The sequence below is a fragment of the Osmerus mordax genome, chromosome 15, assembly GCF_038355195.1.
Source record: "Osmerus mordax isolate fOsmMor3 chromosome 15, fOsmMor3.pri, whole genome shotgun sequence".
In the NCBI taxonomy this organism is placed as follows: Eukaryota; Metazoa; Chordata; class Actinopteri; order Osmeriformes; family Osmeridae; genus Osmerus; species Osmerus mordax.
The window spans coordinates 7,557,332-7,579,285 of NC_090064.1; the positions used below are offsets into that span (position 1 = coordinate 7,557,332).

General features: G+C 47.0%; 1 protein-coding gene across 2 annotated transcripts; it reads left to right on the forward strand.

Annotated features, from left to right (window-relative positions):
- The first annotated feature begins 1,302 nt into the window (after positions 1 to 1,302).
- adgrg2a (adhesion G protein-coupled receptor G2a) lies at positions 1,303 to 16,527 on the forward strand. Of its 2 annotated transcripts, none has more exons than XM_067251239.1 (33): positions 1,303 to 1,601; positions 1,958 to 2,283; positions 2,458 to 2,719; positions 3,323 to 3,364; positions 3,625 to 4,992; positions 5,166 to 5,213; positions 5,301 to 5,374; positions 5,606 to 5,722; positions 5,853 to 5,890; positions 6,035 to 6,159; positions 6,893 to 7,004; positions 7,168 to 7,232; positions 7,374 to 7,424; positions 7,590 to 7,657; positions 7,792 to 7,835; positions 7,951 to 7,993; positions 8,109 to 8,143; positions 8,417 to 8,547; positions 8,740 to 8,839; positions 9,113 to 11,906; positions 12,217 to 12,353; positions 12,492 to 12,648; positions 12,797 to 12,946; positions 13,182 to 13,301; positions 13,537 to 13,582; positions 13,675 to 13,778; positions 13,918 to 14,051; positions 14,169 to 14,437; positions 14,541 to 14,640; positions 14,787 to 15,073; positions 15,209 to 15,310; positions 15,415 to 15,537; positions 15,659 to 16,527. In XM_067251239.1, exons 1-33 carry the CDS (start codon positions 1,508 to 1,510, stop codon positions 15,766 to 15,768), a joined length of 7,776 nt encoding a protein of 2,591 aa, XP_067107340.1. In that variant the 5' UTR covers positions 1,303 to 1,507; the 3' UTR covers positions 15,769 to 16,527. The 2 variants fall into 2 exon arrangements, with proteins under 2 accessions (XP_067107340.1, XP_067107341.1); XM_067251240.1 differs by having other exon boundaries at positions 5,304 to 5,374.
- The last annotated feature ends 5,427 nt before the right edge of the window (positions 16,528 to 21,954 follow it).

Genomic DNA, 21,954 nt, shown 5'->3' on the forward strand with positions numbered 1-21,954 from the left:
TCAATCTAATCAAGCTGAGTTTCCATCAAATCCACATGATGGGGTCTGTGATATTTAGAATGTGTGCCGTTTGTGTGTGACTGTGTAAATGTAGGGTGAACATTTTAAAAAAGTTACATTTCAACAATTACAGTAATAGAAACCTGATCTGAACCTGATCTATATTAAGATACAGTTAATCAACAAACACTGGAGACCTTAGAAGAATTGTCTGCTGTGGTTGGCTTGATGACGGCAAACGGCAAAGATGACAGCATCATCCTATGTCTAGCAAATCAGCATTCCTGATTTGAACATGCCTGATGACAGACAATCATTGTTTGCAACATTGTTCCATATACAGTGGGCACTCCCTCTGTCTGTTTCTCTGTTTGTATTCACGCCCTCTCTCTCTTCACCCTCCCTCTCTCTTCACCCTCCTCCTCTCTCTCTTCATCCTCCCTCTCTCTCTTCATCCTCTCTCTCTTTATCCTCTCTCTCTTCACCCTCCCTCTCTCTCTTCATCCTCTCTCTCTTCACCCTCCCTCTCTTTCTTCACTCACCCTCTCACTCTCTTTTCACCTTCTCCCTCTCTCTTCATCCCCTCTCTCTCTCTCTCTCTCTCTCCTCTCTCTCTCTCTCTCTCTCTCTCTCTCTCTTCATCCTCGCTCTCTCTTCACCCTCTCCCTCTCTTTGTGTCTCTCTACACCCTCAACTGTCTGCATGTTTCTGTTTCTGCTTGGTGCCATGCAAGGAAGTTGGTCAACAAAACCACCACAGACACAAACAACTGAATGAATATGTAAATGCAGATGTATAGGAACTTCCCCTTTGGACATGCTCACACGGGCACACACATGCACCAACGAGACAGAAATCTCACAAAGTCTCACAAAGTCGAGAAGGAAGTGGTGATGGTGGAGGTGTTCGAGGGGGAAGTGAGACACTGTGTTTATCATCGGGACTTCTCTGCATTCAGACCAAACACAATGTGGAGGATTGCACGCAAAGGGGCCAATGGGGACTTTCCTATAACACTCCACTGCCCCTCTACAGGAAATATATCAGGCAGCTGGCTAACAGGACTGGACATTTGTCAACATACAAATATTAGGAGGCATGGAAATTATGGATTAGTGATCAGTAGATGTATATCAGCGGCAAACTGAGAAAGACACACAGGTAGACAAGTAAGCAAACAAGTCAACAAGTTTATTTACAGAGCACATTTAAAAACAGCCAATGCCGACCAAAGTGCTGTACAACAACAACCACAACCTTTATTTAGAAAGCACATTTAACACAATACAAATTGATCCAAAGTGCTGTACATAGTGCATAGCAGAACTACGCTATAAAACAACAAAGTCATCAGATAAGGCAAAACTACAACAAGTAGGAAAACGGTCCCAATAGACTGACTGATAGACAGACAGACATACAGACAGATAGACAAGACAGGCAGGAAGGCAGACAGACAGACAGAGTGTGTGTACTGTAACTACTGTGTCTGCGTACTTTCAGAAGAATGTGCTGCCTCGACATCAAAGAGAAGAGGAGGTCGATGCGACCCGTCTTCACAATCTTCTGGCTGTGTCTGCTGTTCAGCCTCATACCCCCGGGTAAGAGCGGAGAGAGGAGCAGCAGATGGGCAGAGAGAGAGAGGGGGGGGGGGGGGGGGGCGGGGAGAAAGAGAGACAACAAAGGAGTAAGAGGGAGATAGGGAGAGAGAGCGAAAGGTCGAGAGACCGAGGAAGATGGAGGGACAGGTAGAGAACACTACGGAGAGGGAGGGAGAACGTTGTGCGTTTGTTACTGTTTCGAAGCCCTGATCCCATCTAGTCTGACAATCCATCGCCTACTCTTTCCTTCGCTCTCTCTCTCTCTCTCTCTCTCTCTCTCTCTCTCTCTCTCTCCCCCTCTCTCTCGCTCTGTCTCTCTCTCTGTCTCCCTCTCCCCCCATCCCCTCTCTCTCCAGGGACGGGGTATTTCCTGGGGGACAGCAAAGCAGTCCTGACCGCTTGCGGTGAGTACTGGACCCTACAGGACCACACCTTACTGCCCCTGCTGTTCCACATGACCGTGTGCGTTCACGTCCGCGTGGTCACCCCCGGGTCCTGGGTGGCCTTCTCCTACAGCTCCCCTCGGGCCCCCCGCCCCGACCTGGGCCTGGAGGGGGACGCGGGGGCCCTGTACGGCTGGCTGCTGGGCGTCCGACACCGCTTCCCCATCGCCCTCTCACCCGCACAGTGGCACAGGGTGTGTCTGAGGAGGGATGTTTTGGGGGACCGCTTCAGTCTGAAGGTGAAGAACTGACTTCCTGTTTTACAGAAACAGCCACTGTAGGTTCACAGAACGTTATACTTTTGTGTCGGTTCCGGGTCAGTTGTGCTCACCTCTTTGTGTGCGTGCGTGTCTCTGTGTGTGTCTGTGTGTGTTCCTGCATCTGTGTGTCTGTGACTGTATGGAACGTCCCAGGTGAACAGCAGTCTGGTGGCTGAAAGGACGGTCATCGCTCAGGCCATTCCTCCCGGCGGCTCTCTCCGATTGGGCTGTCGCTCCAGGAACATGGTCACTGGGAACGTGATAGGCCAGCTAGAGCTGTATATGTTCCGAGTGTGGGCGGACCTTATGGACCACGAGCCCTGTGAGGACGGCTCTGTGATTGGCTGGGACTCACGGCTGTGGGGAGTGACCAGTGGGAAGGCGATGAAAAGGGATGTCGGTCTGCTGTGTGGTGGTGAGGACATACACACACACATACACATACACACACACACACACACACACACACACACACACATACACATACACATACACACACACATACACACACACACACACACACACATACACTTACACATACACACACACACACACACACACACACATACACATACACATACATACATACATACATACATACATACATACATACATACATACATACATACATACATACATACATACATACATACATACATACATACATATACACACACACACACATATTTAGCATGGATTGCAACAACTCTAAATGACTAGAGATTCTAATGAAAATTGTATTTTCATTGATAAACTGCATGGCATTATAGTAACCAGTAGACGTTCAATGTACTAAGTCTGCCTTACTGTAATAGGGAGTTGTCTACAGTAGTTAGTAGATGCATGCTGTACATCAGTGTTACAGTAACACTGAGTTATCTAAAGTAGTTAGTAGATGCATGCTGTACATCAGTGTTACAGTTACACTGAGTTGTCTAAAGTAGCCATAGTTTGTAGATGCATGTTGTATGTAGCATGTTGCATGTTGCATGTTACCTTCTTTTGTTTGCTCCCTTAGACCACAGACGGGTGAGACGAGATGTTGGTGACAATCTGTCCGGTGTGTTTAAGTGTATATTAAGCATGTGTGCATCTCCTGTATGTGTGTGTAGTTGTTTGTGTGTATCTTCTACTTGTGTGTATGGTTGTGTGTCTGTGTCTCCTGCTTGTATGTGTGTGTCTGCTATGTATATGTTTGTGTGTGAGTGTTCTTCGTGTGTGTGTGTCTCTGCACATGTCTTCCTGTGTGAGAGTGTGTGAACACGAGCGCCCTCTACTGGGTGTCAGTGCAGTCCTGAGTAAATTACTTTTCCTTTTCAGCCAGTACTGTAGGGCAGGGAAGAGACTTTCCTCCAACCAGCACCATCACAACTGCACCCTCAACTACGACAGATCCACCAACAGCCAGCATTCCATCAATAATAGCATTAACCAATCACAGTTCAGTTTATGACCCAACCAACACCAATTTCACACCAGCTTCTGCAACAGTCACTTCAACCCTGACAGCTAATGGAATCACAGAACTCATCACAGCTAGTCCTGAAGCCACACCCCCACCTGACTCAACCCTGCCCCCTAAGGCCAGCTCAGCCAATCTCCTATCAACTGCTACGAAAACCACCCCCCCACCCACATCGCCAACCCTGCCCCCTATGTCCAGCTCAGCCAATCAGATCACAGCTAGCACTGAAACCTCACCCCCACCCACATCGTCAACCCTGCCCTCTACAACCAAGTCAGACAATCAGATCTCTGCTAGCACTGAAACCCCACCCACATCGTCAACCCTGCCCCTTACAACCAAGTCAGCCAATCAGATCTCAGCTAGCACTGAAACCTCACCCCCTCCCGCATTGTCAACCCTGCCCCCTACAACCAGATCAGCCAATCATATCACAACTAGCACTGAAACCCCAACTACATTGTCAACCCTGCCCCCTACAACCAAGTCAGCCAATCAGATCACAGCTAGCACTGAAACCCCAACTACATTGTCAACCCTGCCCCCTACAACCAAGTCAGCCAATCAGATCTCAGCTAGCACTGAAACCCCACCCCCTCCCATATTGTCAACCCTGCCCCCTATGACCAGCTCAGCCAATAACATATCAGCTAGCACTGAAACCCCGCTCCCACCAGTATTGTCAACCCTGCCCCCTACAACCAAGTCAGCCAATCAGATCTCAGCTAGCACTGAAACCCCTCCCCCTCCAGTATCATCAACCCTGCCCCCTATGACCAGCTCAGCCAATAACATATCAGCTAGCACTGAAACCCCGCTCCCACCAGTATTGTCAACCCTGCCCCCTACAACCAGGTCAGCCAATCAGATCTCGGCTAGCACTGAACCCCCACCCCCTCCCGTATTGTCAACCCTGCTCCCTATGACCAGCTCAGCCAATAACATCTCAGCTAGCCCTGAAACGACACCCCCACCAGTATCGTCAACCCTGCCCCCTACAACCAGATCAGCCAATCAGATCTCAGCTAGCACTGAAACCCCTCCCCCTCCAGTATCATCAACCCTGCCCCCTACGACCAGCTCAACCAATTATCTCTCAGCTAGCACTGAAACCCCACCCCCACCCACATCGTCAACCCTGCCCCCCACAACCAACTCAGCCACTTTTATTCAAAGTCATTTCTCCACCACACCTCCAACATCGATAACAACAATGTCAACAGGTGAGCAGTGTTCCTCATGTTTTATGTTTGTGCCATGCACGTTAGTTTTGTTCATACATGTATGTGATGGCTGTCGATCTACAACAAAGCTACAATCATATAATGTGTACTGCAGAAGTCCCCTGCTCGGTTTTGATGCGTGTTTGTGACTTTGTACTGTTATTCAACCACAGAGTCTCCACTGGTGCACTGCAACCTCACACAGCTCTGCTCCAATCAGAGTGAGTAACCCCCCCCCCCCCCCCCCATTCAACCTATCAAAATGATTGATGCTGTTTTCCTCACAACTTCCTGTATTCACTCCACAGCAGCCTTCTATTGGGTGCTGATTGACGTCGAGGCCACAGGAGCCAATAAGAGCGAGGCAGACATCCTAAACTGGGTAGGGCTGGATGAATGCAATGGTGTGATCGGAGCAACAGTCCAAAGTGCCACCTGTTCTGTTTTACTGCTGCTATTCATCACCCATTACCCTGGGTCCTGAAACTGCCCCCCTGACATGCCCATGCCCTAGTCTCCTGCCTCCTACCCCTGAGTCTGCCTCTGCCTCTGCCCTTGCTACTGCCCCCTGCCCCTACCTCCTCACCCTCTCACCCAGGATTTCTCTCTCCAGGTGGCTGGTCTGTTTACAACCGGAGCCTGTGGGCTGGGCTCGGGGTCTGCCAACGCCAGCGTGACTCCTGGGTCCTCATCAGGAGAGAGTCTGCTGATGTGCCAGGGACACACGCAGGTTCAGAACTGCTTCATCATCCCCTGTCATGAACTGGCCTCAATCTAACATTCACTGTTCCACTGTCTTCTGAAATGTAAAGTTCAACAAAGGTTGACCCTGTTTTCTGACGCGTTCCCATCTGTTCCAGGGGGTGGAGGTGACCTGTGACAAAAAACAAGACATAAGGTACTGTGTGTTCGTGTGCGTGCTGTGAATGTTTGCTCCAGAGGGATCATGAGTTTTGTTTACTGTCTCACACCCTTCTGCTCTTGTCTGACTCTTCTCTGTGTGTGTGTGTGTGTGTGTGTATGTGTGTGTGCGTGCGTGCAGGAGATCTAACTGCAGTGTGCTGCTGCAGCTCAGCCAGACGGTCTCTGTCTGCAGTGTGAAGGCAGCTCTGCAGAGGGGCGGGGCTGGGGTGCAGGTGACAGTCCTGGGGGAGGTGGAGAGAGTTGGTGAGGGGCGCTACACACACATTCACATTCACACCCGCATTCACACACACACACGCATCCACACATTCACATATACATTCACACACACACACGCATCCACACATTCACATATACATTCACACACACACACGCATCCACACATTCACATATACATTCACACACACACACGCATCCACACATTCACATATACATTCACACACACACGTTCCCACGTATACACACTTGCACGCACACACACTCATTCACACACACGCACAAACACACACACACATTCACACATATGCACACATGCACACACAACCAAAGACGAACACACACAAACACTCCCGCACACTCTCACACACAGGCACCGCACCCACACAAAAACAATACACACATACAGTATATGTGTCAGATATCAGGGAGTCAGGTTGCTGAGCATTTAGGGAATCAGGCTAATAATAAGAAGGTTGCCGGTTCGATCCCAGGCTGTGAAAAATAATGTTGTGTCCTTGGGCAAGGCACTTCACCTTACTTGCCTCAGGGAGAATGTCCCTGTACTTACTGTAAGTCGCTCTGGATAAGAGTGTTTGCTAAAATGACTAAATGTAAATGTAATGTACACAATCATGCACACATCAGGTACCAAAACACACATTTGTATGCAGTACTGTAACCCAAACTCACCTGATAACACATTATCATAACAATCTAATAAGATCATTGCTTTCTCATTGCTGGAATGTTGTGTCAGGGCGTGGGTTGTGTATGGACACGGCGCCCTCTAACGGAGGGTTTGTGAAGTGCACCTCGTCCTCTCCTCTGGAAGACGTCTGTCAAACAGACACACACACCGACCTCACTTGGTAAGATGGGGAGGAGTGTGTTTGCAGTCTCAAATGTGTGCGTATACAGATTTATGTGTGTGTATGTGTCATGTTTACGTGTGTGTATGTGTCATGTTTATGTGTGTGTATGTGTCATGTTTATGTGTGTGTCTGTGATGCCTGTGTGTGTTTATCTCTCCAGCTCGCTACTCGACCCAGGATCTCGTCCAGAGCACTCATACGTACCGCCCAATCAGTCCTGCGAGCGTGAGTGCTGACTCACACACACACCGAGCATTAGCACCCTTCAGCATTTTTAGCCTTCCGTCATTCACAGTATCCGTGAACTGTCGTTAACTGCGTCTGTGTCGGTGTGTGTGTGTTTGTCAATGTGTGTGTGTGTTTCAGGCAACATGGAACAACAAACCTGCAACTGTTCTTTTTTCTGCAACAACCCAAGTAAGCCTCCTGTCAGAGTTGTGTCTACAGAAGAGATCTCTCGGTTAACTGTGTTGTGACGTCCTCATGATAAACAGCCACTTCAGTGCTTAGTAACCGTACCATGAATGTCCTCCGTAGCCCTGTGTGAACTCTCCTCTTTCTCCCTCTATCATCTCCATCCAGGCGGCTTGTATGCCTTCAGCATCAACATCACCAGTCCCAACATCACGGCCAGTCACATAGAAACCATGGTAAGATATGTGTGTATTAGTTGTTTGTGGATGTTGTTCAGTTTTGTATTCCGTGTGTGTGTGTTGTGTATGTGTATGTGTGTGTGTGATCAGTACTGTTGTGAGTCATCCTGATCTCTGTCTTTGTCTTGCAGATGTCCAACCTCAATAAAGTCTCACCCTGCAACAACCTACCACCGTAAGACCACAACAACACACATTCAACCCTGTAACCCGGACACACACACACATCGAGCCCTGTAAACCAGACACACACACACGTCTAACTCACTTCCATCCTTCTGTTTCATCAGGTCGTTGTGTGAAGGATATTCTTTGGTTTCAAGCATCTATCAGGTAGTAAACATGTCCAAGATGTTGAGTACATACAAACAGTCATGTTTAACATATGTATAATCCTTGAAGTTCTTGTTGATGACCAGTACAATAATTAATCGTGTTGTCTCTGCAGGCAGTTCACCTGGAGTGCCATGGAACAGACATTAGGTAGAACATTGTGTGTGTGTGTGTGTGTGTTCTTGTTATTGTGTAGTGTATCCATATTATATTTAAATTGTGGTTTTTCTCTGTTTACTTTACTCTCTTCTATTCTCTTCCCTTATCTCTCACTTTCTCTCTCTCTCTCTCTCTCTCTCTCTCTCTCTCTCTCTCTCTCTCTCTCTCTCTCCCTCTCTCTCTCTCTCTCTCTCTCTCTCTCTCTCTCTCTCTCTCTGTCTCTCTCTCTCACTCTCTGTCTCTCTCTCTCGCTCTCTCTGTCAGGTTGTACAGCTGTATGGTCTTGCTGCAGTTGTCTAAGCCTGTGCAGGATATATGTAACTTCACTGACGTTATTAAGTCACTCCTCAACAACAACCCAAACATCATATACGATAGACCTGTGATGCGCATGGGTCAGTACATGCATCTGTGTTTGTATGTGTATGTTTGTATTGTGCAGACTGAGTGTGTGATCCTTTGTGTGTGTGTTCTCAGTGCTGTGTATGACTCTGTGTGTGTGTCTGTTCTCAGTGCTGTGTATGACTCTGTGTGTGTGTGTTGTCAGTGCTGTGTATGACTCTCTCTCTGTGTGTGTGTGTTCTCAGTGCTGTGTGGCTCCCTTGGTCTACTGAATACCAATCTGACCTGGGGCTACACCCCCCTCAGCTACGCTCAGATGTGCCAGTCACCCCCCCTGCTGCCCTGGTCAGTCTCTCTCACACACACACACACACAGCACGCGCATGCACACACACACGGAAACACACAATACACACTCTACAGTAGGTATATTAACCCGTGACCTTGACTGTCTGAAAGCACAGGGCTGATGCAACAGCATAGCTGTGTTGGGTGTGACTGGGCTGGCTAGTGTTGTGTTACTCTTCCAGCTAACAGGGCTGGGCTCAAACAGCCTTTGTGTTAAAAACAAATTTTCATGCTGGAGGTCATTGTGTATCTCTGTTGTTCTCTCCACAGTCAAAAAGGAGAGACTCTTGCTATGCTCCTGACGGACAGCTGCCTTGGCCCTCCCCCTGATCCTGTCTCAGCCAATACCAGCCCACAGCCCACATTCACCAAGCCTAATTCTGAGAATGCTACAACTAGCAAGAATGCAGACAGGACCAGCATATCTCCCATGGAGATCACCCCCCTGAAACCAGCTAACACAACACAGCAACCTGCCACGCACACTGAGGCATCAAAGCTCAACACAACACAGTTGCCCACTGCTTCCGCCAGCATGACTACAAGCACCAACTCTCCATTCCAATTAAACACAACAGGTTATAGATCAACTTCTCCCCCTGACAACACAGCAAGTACCCCTGACAACACAACAACTACCCCTGACAACACAAGTACTACCCCTGGCAACACAACAGCTACCCGTAACAACACAACAACCACCCCTCGCAACACAACACTACAACTACACAGCACAACTTCTACCCCTGACATCACAACGCCTACCCCTGGAAACACAACACTACAACTACACAGCACAACTTCTACCCCTGACATCACAACGCCTACCACTAGCAACACAACATTTCACAACACAACAACCACCCCAGACAAAACAACAGTAAACAACACAGCAACGACCCCTGACAACACAACACCTCATGAAACAAATTCTACACCTGATAACACAACAGCTACCCCCAATAACACAACAACTACCCCTGACAACTCAACACTCTCAAGCACAAATTCTACCCCTGACATCATAACCTCCACTGCTGGCAATACAACAATTACCCCTAGCAACACAACCTTGCCCAACACAACTTTTACACCTGACAACACTTCAACCACCCTTTACAACACAACTATCCCTGACAACACCACACTACACTTCACAACCACTACCCCGGACAACACAACACATGACAATATAACTTCTACCCCTGGTAACACAACAACCACCCCTGACAATTCAACACTTTCAAGCACAATTTCTACCACTGATAACATAACTTGGACTCCTGGCAACACAACAATCACCCCTAGCAACATAATACAGCAAAACACAACTACCGCTGGAAATACAACAATTACCCCAGGCAACACAACAGCTAGCTCTGACAACACAACAGCTACCCCAGGCAACAGAACAATTACCCCAAACAACTCAACAGCTAGCCCTGGCAACGCAACAATTATCCCAGGAAACACAACAACTAGCCCTGACAACACAACAGCTACCCCAGGCAACACCACAATTACCCCAAACAACTCAACAGCTAGCCCTGGCAACGTAACAATTATCCCAGGAAACACAACAGCTAGCCCTGACAACACAACAGCTACCCCAGGCAACACAACAATTACCCCAAACAACTCAACAGCCAACCCTGGAAACACAACAGCTACCCCAGGCAACACAACAATTACCCCAAACAACTCAACAGCTAGCCCTGGCAACGCAACAATTATCCCAGGCAACACAACAGCTAACCCTGACAACACAACAGCTACCCCAGGCAACGCAACAATTATCCAAGGAAACACAACAGCTAGCCCTGACAACACATCAGTTACCCCAGGCAACACAACAATTACCCCAAACAACTCAACAGCTAGCCCTGGCAACGTAACAATTATCCCAGGAAACACAACAGCTAGCCCTGACAACACAACAGCTACCCCAGGCAACACAACAATTACCCCAGACAACTCAACAGCTAGCCCTGGCAACGCAACAGCTACCCCAGGCAACACAACAATTACCCCAGACAACTCAACAGCTAGCCCTCGCAACATAACAATTATCTCAGGAAACACAACGGCTAGCCCTGACAACACAACAACTACCCCTGGCACCACAACAGCTACCCCAGGCAACACAACAATTACCCCAAACAATTCAACAGCTAGCCCTGGCAACGCAACAATTATTTCAGGCAACACAACAACTAGCCCTGACAACACAACAGCTACCCCAGGCAACGCAACAATTATCCAAGGAAACTCAACAACTAGCCCTGGCAACACAACAGCTACCTCTGGCAACACAACAATTACCCCTGTTAACACAACACTACACAACACAACTTCTATGCCTGACAACACAACATACACCACAAAAGGTCCTGACAACAGAACAGACAACACAACAATTCCCAATAGTGCATCATTTTACAACACAACATTTTACCCCAGTAGTGCAACCGTAAACTACACAACTGATACCCCTGGCAATACCACTGTTAATGGAAACCACACCCCCACCACCATATCTGTGTCTGACAACAGCTCAGTCACAACAACCGCCCAAACCAGCCAAAACACAACGACAGTGACTGCTGATGTCAGCCCCATCTCCAACCCCAACACAACAGCTGACTTTAACTCCAGCATCAACACAACCACAGTCGCCCCTTCATCTACTATTTACAACCCTATCAGGCCCACAGACACTGACATCAGCCCCAACGCAACCACTGCTGTCCCGATCATTAACCCGAACACAACCAGAGAACCTCTCCAAACAACTCCGTCCAAAAATGTCTCGGAACCAACCAGAACCTCAACCACACCCAAGACAGCCATAATCCTTCCCACCACAGCCACACCTCCGCTCACTACAGTAACAACTCCAACCACTACAACCAAGACTCCCCCCACTATTGTCACAGCTCCACCCACCACCGTCTCAGCCACACCCACTACAGCCACAGCCCCGCCCACCTCGGGCGGTACAGCGCAGGAACAGGAAGCAGACCAGCTGTCTCAGATGACTCAGGGCCAGCTCAACTCCTCCCAGGTCAGAGCACACCACTTAATACAGCTTTAGATTATTTATTATAGATTTAGATTATTTATTATAGGTTTAGATTATGTATTAATGGTTTAGATAGGCCACTAGGTGATGTCAAGAGGAGCAGGACCAAATAATTCCAATGTACCTGAACCTGTACTTGTTACAAATGGTAATAAACTTAAAACACATTGTCACCACCTCCTCCTTTGTCATAGGTAACCAGAGGACTGAAAGCTGTTGGCTGTTAAAACTGTGACCCTACTGAGCTGTGTGTGGGGTCAGAGTAATTGTGAGCTGTCTTTGATGACTGCAGGTGGAGCTGGTGGTGAGCAGGCTAGAGCAGCTTCTGCAGGGTCCTAATATCTCCAAGTCGGTGGGACAGAAGGCCCTCACAGTCATCAGCAACCTGATGGCTGCCGACCCCACAGCCATTTCAGCTTCTGCTAACAGGTTAGCATGATCGTCTTGAAAACGCACACCTGTGTGCACACTCGAACACGCACACTGAAACACATCCCCACACACTTGAACTCACACAGTTACACAATTGAACACACTCGCACACACATTCTCGATCCCTTTCCCCAGGTTGGTAAAAGCTGTGGACAGTCTTGGGCTGAAGCTGGACTTTGAAGGGAACAGCGGGGTCCTGTCGACTGCCTCTCTGGCTCTAGCTGTCACCAGAGTGGATGGGACCAGCTTCCAGGGAGCCTCCTTTAGCATCTCCAGTCCTAATAGCCTGCAGGTAACACTGCACCAGCATCACACATCACCTTTATACTTGCCCTCCTTGATACCACATGCTCTTTGCTTGTTGAGTGCAAGCATGTGTGGTCATCATCAGTGGTGTCTTGCCCCTGATCTTGGTGTGTACACGTGTGTGTGTCCTCCAGGTAAGCGCGGGTGGGCGGGCCAAGAGGTCTGTGTCTCCTATGGGATCTGTGTCTCTGCCCTCCTCCCTGACTGAAGGCCTGAGTCCTCAGGAACAGCTGCTGGCCAACAGAGTCCAGTTCACATTCTACCAGAATGCCAATCTCTTCAAGGTACCTGCTCTCTCTCTCTCTCTCTCTCTCTCTCTCTCTCTCTCTCTCTCTCTCTCTCTCTCTGTCCTCTCTCTCTGTCCTCTCTCCCTATAACCTCTCCCCTCTCTCTTTCTCCTCTCTCTCTCTTTCTCTCCTATCCTCTTCCTCTCCCTCTCTCTGCCTTTCGTTTTCTATCAAGGTGTCTTAGAGAATTAGTAAACAGTTAGACTCCTCTCTCCCCCTCTTCCGTGCGTAGGACAGAGGTCTGGGCGAGCGGAAGGTCATCAGTCCTGTTCTGGGCTCCAGTGTGGCCAACCTGTCAATCAGTGGACTGAGAGAAAACATCAAGTTCACCCTGAGAAACACAGACCCCCCTGTGAGTTGCCTGTGTGTTTGTGTGTGTGTGTGTGTGTGTGTGAGAGAGAGAGAGTGTGTGTGTGAATGAGTGTGTGCATGTGTATATGTGTGTGTATGTGTGTGTGTGTCTGTGCATGTTTGTGCATATGTATATATGTGTGTGTGTGTACGTGTGTGAGTGTGTGAGTGTGTACTGTATGTGTGTGTGTGTTTCTGAGGCTGATGTCTGATGTGCTGACTTCCTCTTTCTTCAGGGAAACTTCACGGCTTCCTGTGTGTTCTGGGACTTCACTCTGAATGGTGCGTGAGCAGGAAGTCACTACATGTCACTTCCTGTCCTCCTGGTTGAGCCAGCTTTGTTGTCATGGTGACATTGTCCATGTTGTGCTCAGACTTTGCAGGGGGATGGAACTCTACTGGCTGCTCTCTGGTCAACACCACAGACGAAGACACCACCTGTAGTTGCAATCACCTCACCTCCTTTGCTATACTGCTGGTCAGTGTTCACTCACGAGTGTGAACCTGCGTGTGTGTCGTTTGTCCTGCGTGCTTTCATACAGGCATTCATTTGTGTGTGTGTGTGTGTGTATGTGTGTGTGAATGTTTGTGTGTGTGTGTGTGGTACCTCTGTACAGGACCTGTCTCAACACACGGACCAGGGTGTCAGGGACAAGCAGCAGGCTCTCATCCTGACCTTCATCACCTACATCGGCTGTGGCCTCTCAGCCATCTTCCTGTCCGTCACCCTGCTGACCTACCTCTCCTTCCAGTAAGGCTGCTCGTCTCTATCTCTCATTCTTATATTCCTACTCTTCTTTCTTTTATTCTGTATTAGTTTTTCCTCTCTCCCTTTGTCATGTCGACAACATCTCCATCTTCCTCACAGGAAGTTACGTCGCGACACCCCCTCCAAGATCCTGATCCAGCTGTGTCTGTCCCTCCTCCTGCTCAACCTGCTCTTCCTATTGGACGGCTGGCTCGCCCTCTACCCCGCCACGGGCCTGTGCACCAGCACTGCCTTCTTCCTGCACTACTTCCTGTTGACTTCGTTCACCTGGACGGGGCTGGAGGCGCTCCACATGTACCTGAGCATCGTGAGGGTGTTCACGCCCTACCTCAGCAGATACATGCTCAAGCTCTCCCTGCTGGGCTGGGGTGAGGACGGCTGGGAAAACTACAAATCCCACAACTGTGCACTCTTTTTCACATACTTTTTGATGCGAGTCTGTTTTTTTGTGTGTTTTTTTTCTATATCCAGGACTCCCCCTCGTGGTAGTTGTCGTGGTGATAGCGGTGGACAAGGACAATTATGGTATAGTGACATATGGAAAATACACAGACGGCTCAACGGATGACTTGTGAGTTTTGGCGCTGCAACATTGCTTCTGTCAGCAGGGTTCTCACAGTAGAGTGACTTAGGATGGTAACCATCTCTGTGTGTGTGTGTCTGTGTGCGTGTGTGTCTGCATGTGCATTTGTATGCGTGTGTGTGTCTCCCTCCCAGCTGCTGGATTCGGAACACCCTAGTCTTCTACGTGGGTGTGGTGGCCTACTTCCTGTTGGTGTTTGTGCTGAGCGTGGTGGTGTTCATCGTTGTGATGGTGCAGCTGGCGCGGGTCAAGAAGCAGAACCCCCAGAACGTGGCCCCCAACAGGGGCCTGATGTCCGACCTGCGCAGCATCGCCGGCCTCATCATCCTGCTGGGCCTCACCTGGGGCTTTGCTCTGTTCGCCTGGGGAGACCTCTACCTGCCCTTCATCTACCTCTTCACCATCTTCAACTCCTTGCAGGGTGAGACGCACACACACGCGGGCGCACGCACATGCTGTATTTACTGTGCTGGTGCCAGTAACCTAACAACGTTCTCTCTCTCACTCTCTCTCTCTCTCTCTCTTTCTCTGTCTCTCTCACTCTCTCTGTCTGTAGGCTTCTTTATCTTTGTGTTCCACTGTGCTGTGAAGGACAGTGTTCGGAAGCAGTGGAGAACTTTCCTCTGCTGTGGGAGGCTGCGATTGGCTGAGAACTCAGGTGTGAACTGTTTCACTGACAGGCAGACAGATAGACACACAGTGAGACAGGCAGACAGACAGTCGGTTAGACACTCCAGTAATAACACCCTCTCTCTCCCACAGACTGGAGTCGCACAGCAACCCACCGCATCAAGCAGCAGTCTGTAACCTCGGCAACCAACGTTCCTCTAAACTCCCCCTCTCGAAGCCCCTCCCTCATTAGTGATGCGACCACCAATGGCAGTGGTGTGTTTTACATATTTATTTCACCCTTTATTCATGTCAAAAATAACTAGGTTCACAAAATATGATCTAAACACTGGTGTGTGTGTTGTTGTGTGCGTGTGTGCACGGTTTGTTTTTGCAGACAGTGGGATCTCTGAGACTTCCAACAGAGACGTTATTCTGAACAACATCCAAACGCAGGGCCAGTCCACACCATCAGGCGGCACCTACAGTAGCGCCCGCTGGATGTGAATATGCACTAATGAGCAACACTACCATATCGCCTTACAGTTGCCTGGCTTACATGGGCACAATGCTTAGAATGTGAGGGTGTTGATCCCCACACATCTGTTTCTGTCTCTATTGATCATAGAAGATGTATATTCAGCAACAGATGCCCTTCTTAAAGTGACAGCATCTAAAAAAAAATTTGGATTGAAAAACACTCCGAAAGTTAAAGGACAAACGATCAAGAATAGTTGGATAGTTAGATTATAGTTTTATACTCCTAAACGATATGGACTGCACACTGATAGCTGGGATAAAAATTTACACTGTTTATGTCAGGACCCACACAACCAGTGCCGACAGTTTTGTCCTGAGAGAAAATAGTATTATTTAACAAATCAGCCATGATGTACATTTGTGTACATTTACCAATGTACAGAATGTTATATACATATATCTAGATATTTAAATATAGTTTCAAGTACTTGTATAATAAAAGGATTGTAAAAAGTTTTGCAATGTTATGTATATAATCAAGTTGTTAAGAAATCCTGAGGACTGGATTGTCGCCTAACACACGGAGAGTCTAAAAACAGCTTGTGCAAAAACCTGTCAAACTTGTTTCAGTGAGTGGTTCGGGAATGAGCTTCTAAATCACGCCTCTGGGTAAAGCTTCAATGCCTCTTCCCATCTCATAACCTTCAGCAAGGTACCCCACACCCACTCTCACATTACCCAAACCCTTGCAGACAGAGAAGCGATGGATGGCTGTTGACAGGTTGTTTAACTAGCAGCCCCCCCCCCCCCCCCCCAAAAAAAAAAAAAAATACTAGTGGATATCAAAAAACAAGTTTGACACCCTGAAACTGTAATTGAAGTTCACACGCTTGATGAGAAAATATTGGCTCTTACAGTCATATTGTATTCAGGACAGAGGAGAGGGTTGTGGAAATATTTTGAGGCTGAATGGGTTTCCCATGCTATCCAGCAGGTGTCAGTGTTCACCCATGCATCATCAACAGCTCCTCATTGTGGGGTCCTAAGAGGATTTTAAGTAGCACAACAGGGGGTCCACAATTATAGCCACATTTCAGTTAGAGTTTCAGTTGGCGTTTCAGTTGGAGTTTCAGTTAAACATTCTAATGTGTTGTTCAGCACATTCAAGTAAAGCCTCTTGATTACAAATTGTACAGCTCACTGAGAAGGTCAGAGGTCGTATTATACAAACTTTCACGGAAAGGTTTTTTGCCGGAAATAATACCTGTTTACCTGAGTTTTGAGAATCCTAATCTTCTTACTTCAACTACAGCGACATCAATAGCTAGCGTTAAACACGTTTTTTCGCTGTCTCACTAGAGTTGAATGAAGCTGGTTATTGGCTGGAAAATAACCTGCTGAGATTCTATCCACCTCTGACACCAATCCAAACCGGATTCAAAGGACAGATTGTCAAGCATGAGAAAAAAAACAACCTTGATGTCAACTTTTCCACCTCAGCAAGCTGTGCATTCCCAGGAGACTTCCACGGTCACTGTCTCCGTCTTAAAAGAAAATAATACAGATTACGTTTTCCTCCAAAGCTCATTAACAGGGGATTGATCTACTAACCCTGCTTTGACAGAGGGTTATTCGCTCAGGACTATGTTATCATTGGACGTCAATAATTCAGGTTGAAGGGGGGGCTCTGGTGTTTTCCCAGGGTGTGTTGGGTTTGGTGATCACATTTACAGGGCCTCACCAGCATCCCTTGACTATTCAACATCCTATATGTTAAAAAGAATGCCTTTGTGTAGCCAATGGTAACTGTCCTACTTTTTAAGCCTTCTATTTCAGTTGGATAGTCGGAGACATGAACGCTTCATAGTAATATTCATGAGTGCAGGAATCATGATCACTTTATAGCAGTACAGCCAATGTCTTGAACAAGACTACTGGTAATTTTGGAGCAATTCTTTTTTTTTTTATTTCAGCCAGAAATAAATAATTTAGGATTCAGGTCTGTAAGTGTTTCTCAAATCGTCACCTCTTTCATATGATGCTGTAGCTGACATGCAGTGTGCAAAATGGTTACAAAAAAACAGGTGTTGAACAGTACATCTTATAATCATACAATTTACCATACTGCCAGTCAGTTGCCCTCTTTTTCCTTCTCATGTGACCGAACAGTCTCATGACCTTGTCAGCATACTCAGTCTTCACCATGGACTTCTGTTCCTTCACATTTGACCTGATAGATCTCTACAGGGCTTTGAGGAAAGGTGAACTCGGGTAACGCTTCTGTGATTAACCGCCTGAAGGATGTGCCAAAGACACCAGCACCATCAGAGTGATCCCAACCCGCTTCTCCAGAGCCACAGCCCAGCTTAGATCCTGATCCAGATGTGTCACCTGTCATCTGGATCTCAGCTCCGTAACCGAGGCCAGGCGGGTGTGTGGCCTCTGTTTGAAACCTCCTCAGGCTCACAATAGACAGCCTTCAACTGAGGCTTCACATGAAAGACTCTAAACCCACCTTGAACCTCTTCCGCAGCACTTTTAGCTTCTTATCCAAGGGGGGAGACCTTTGTTACCTCCACCGACACCAGACAATATCTCTCACAGCTCGTGCGAGACGGCCTCCCTGAGGAAAGATTCTCGTGAAAAAATCGGAATTGTGTGTGAGCATTCCGGTCCTTGTCAGGGGTCGTTCAGGATCCCCATTCATCTGCAGCCGGATCTCTGCTTTCACTACAACACCAGGGGTTGTTCAGGATCCCCATTCATCTGCAGCCGGATCTCTGCTTTCACTACAACACTCTCTCACCTTCGGGCGCCTCCAGGGCCCTTGACAGAAAGACCTAATCATCAATGATTGTTTCTTTCTTTGCCAAGCAGCTTAGCTGTGTCTCCTGCTTCCCAGGCTGTGCTCAGCGTGACTCCGCCCCTGGTGGAGGTGTGGAGACGAAGGTCCAGAGGGAGCCATTACCGAGCAGCACTGTGCCTTCCTGCGTGTCACCCCCAGGGCTGGTGGGCACTTCTAATGAGAAGCTGCTCACATCGCACAGCCCATGAACACACGCTTGGTTAGCTTCAGCAGGGTGTTGACCTAACTCAGACTCAGGACACTGTGGTTACCCAGGAGTCGCAAACAACAGGGCTTCTTTACTGCTTTGTGTTTCACAATGCAGCTTGATTGGAAAGCATTTGCGAAGGTAGCCAAGACTCGTGGAAAGATTTGAAACTGTCATTGAAAGTATTGGTTGGAAAAAGACTGGTCCAAAGAGGGAATGCAATCAGTGACTCAATAATGCAACAGTGTACATGTGTGTACTGTGTAGCATGTAGCCTATATGTGATGCTGCCTGTCTTTGGCAATTTGTCACCCCAGCTCTGGTGATTACATTGTGCACAGAATATGTGGCATCAGCAGAATGCTTGTTGATGTTCTGCTGGCTGTGGGCAGGGACAGTGTCCTCATGGAGTCATTAGATCAATGAACCAAATGTTGGAATCAAATGTTTGTTGAGATGAAATCGAGCCTTTTAAAAAATCCACCGACTCAGCACAATGTTTACTGTTTTGATGGAGAAATAATGTTCATCCACAAGAATATTCTCAGATTTGACCGATGATTTAAAAAAATGAACTGACAGCATTCTGTCCAGGATTTCAGTCAGAATCTAATCAAGAACAGACCTACATATTCAACAACTTTTTAGAACTATCTTTAAATGAAGCAAAGCAATGTTTTCCTTCAGTATTCTTAAACCACAATACTTAAGTACATTCTTGGCATGTTACACAAGTACACCAGAAAACAAAATATCCAGATTTGTGTAAATTGTGCCACAGAAACCCAATTCACCCATGTCACAGTTTCAGGATTGTATTAATAACACCAATAATGGCCTAAGGATTTTTGCTGTACATGACCTGAGAAATTGAAACAATATTTTTTTGTATGCACCTGTTCAAGAAGCAGGTTCCTTTTCTAAAAAGCAATCACAAAAAAACTCCAATGTTTGCATCAATCCTACACCAGATGTGTCCCAGATTGTGAGAGAGCATCGCAAAAGAAACTGTGCCAGTTCCCTCGTTTGTTGACAATCTTTCTTCGGGAAAGGTAGCCCAAAGTAAGTGGGTAGAGTGGCTGTATTGTTCTGAAATATTATTCATGTATTCTTATGCAGGGAAAAGCAATGTTAGCAATCAGGACAAAATGCACAGTGCTTATACAGTACTCAACTTCAAGAATCCGAATCTTTTTTCCCCTGTCAATGGTTTAACAACCACAGCACCATACTGTGTGCACTCATTACTGAGTCAGTTTGGGATTTGTAAGATGTGGGCTTGGAAATTCTTCAAACTTTGATCAGAAAACTGTGAAAAAGTATTTTTTAGAGTGATTGGAAATGGTTCAAATATTCAAGAGCTGTCATCAAAACGTAAACTCGTCAAACAAATTCAGATTTTTTCTGACAAACGCAAACTTTGGTTTGAGGCAACAAAAAATTAATTCTGCTCAGCGCTAAGCTGTCAGTAGTGTCAGACAGAGGCGGTGTGGGCGATTCACTCATGGCACACTGATAAAGACATATTTGAATTGCAGATATTGGAGGAGAATCAGTCGACAGCAAGGCTGTTTGATTGCGTGGCAGCGCATTGATCAGGTTGGAAGATCTATGGCCTTGGAGGGCACGCTGACACTGCTGGTTCCAAGCAGTTGCCATGAAATCCTCTTCTTCATTTAACCAGACATGGTGCCTCTCTAAGCAGGCGCAGCGTGGCTTCTCGCAGAAACACTTTAAAGGTCATATTGTGGCCCGTCAGACAGGCACTGTTGCGAAACAGAAATAACAAATCTAGGCCAACGATGACAACAAAAGGCACTGAAATGCAGAATGTTTCCTCTTCCGTATACCTGATAAAAAAAAACAAAGTCATGTGTGAAAGCTCATCTTATACGCGTGCAAACTTGTCAGCAGGCTAATGCATGCTCACCATCTCCTTATCGCTCGACAAATTCAACTCTGTCCACGAGAGCCTTGAAGAATGCTTTAGGATGCATTAACACAACGTGCTGCTTGTCATCTGAGTGTGAATCTATGTTTTCCTCCTCATCTATCACACCCGATTCAGAAAACATCACTTGAGGGACACGGCCATTGAGAGTATAAATCTGCCACGAGGCCTTCCACAGTTATTTAGATTCCAGCTTTTATGCCCTTCCGCCACAAAGGAAAGCTTACTCCATCACTGTCTCCCTGACACCCCATCAAGGGCAGGGTTTTCACCCGCACACTTACTGTTAGAATGCCTTGACTCATTGAACGTTGCTTTAAAGAATGTTTTAAATACTGAAAAAAGGCATTGTCAAGTGCACTAAAGGAAAAGAAAGTAGTTTTTATAGGATTTTAATGAAATGAAACTGTTCTCTTGCTAAAGCTGGAGAGTTCAGTCTGCTGTAGCAAGGGTGACGAGTTCAAGCACACAAAATCCTGATTTTGCAACAACAAGCTGGATGCTTTAAATCCAACAGTACTGTTGCACTGTGTATGGTAACCAAGCATCAGCATTCTGAATAAATCCATCTCTCTTTAGACTGGTATTATATGCTCTGTAAAAGCACATAACCTCCTGAAAAATATCCTCTTGGGTTTTGCTTTCATGTTGAAATAACCCATCGACTTGATTCATTTCCAATATTTGGGAGAACTGGCCTTGTAAATAAACATACTTGGACAGTTTGAACCCTGAACTTGACTTTGCAGTGCACACAGACACAGTACACACGTTCTTTAAGCCAGTGCGAGAAATGCAGAGCTGAAAGTTGGTATTGCTGTGTGGTGAATGTGTTAAAAAACTTTCGATTCAAAGATGTAGTGAAAACTCTCATTAGAGCACATGAAAAAAGATTGATTTGCCTTGGAACAGATTCCAAAACACAGTGCAACCATTTTCGAGGTGCCAAGTCTCAAATGCATTCCCTCAACTGGACTTCTACAAAGCTCCATGAGACTTGTCGAATGCGAATGTGAAGTTGCTCTTCCCAGGATATCAATATGGTGAGTAGTTTGAGGGAACATCACTAAGATGTCATTTGATGTTTACTCAAATTAAAAGAAAATGAATCATTTGCCATGACAAATCACCACACACTGTGTTTTATGGATGTACAACCATTTCAAATAAATAGCAATCCTCTTTTTATGATCATCAGTGGTTTGATAT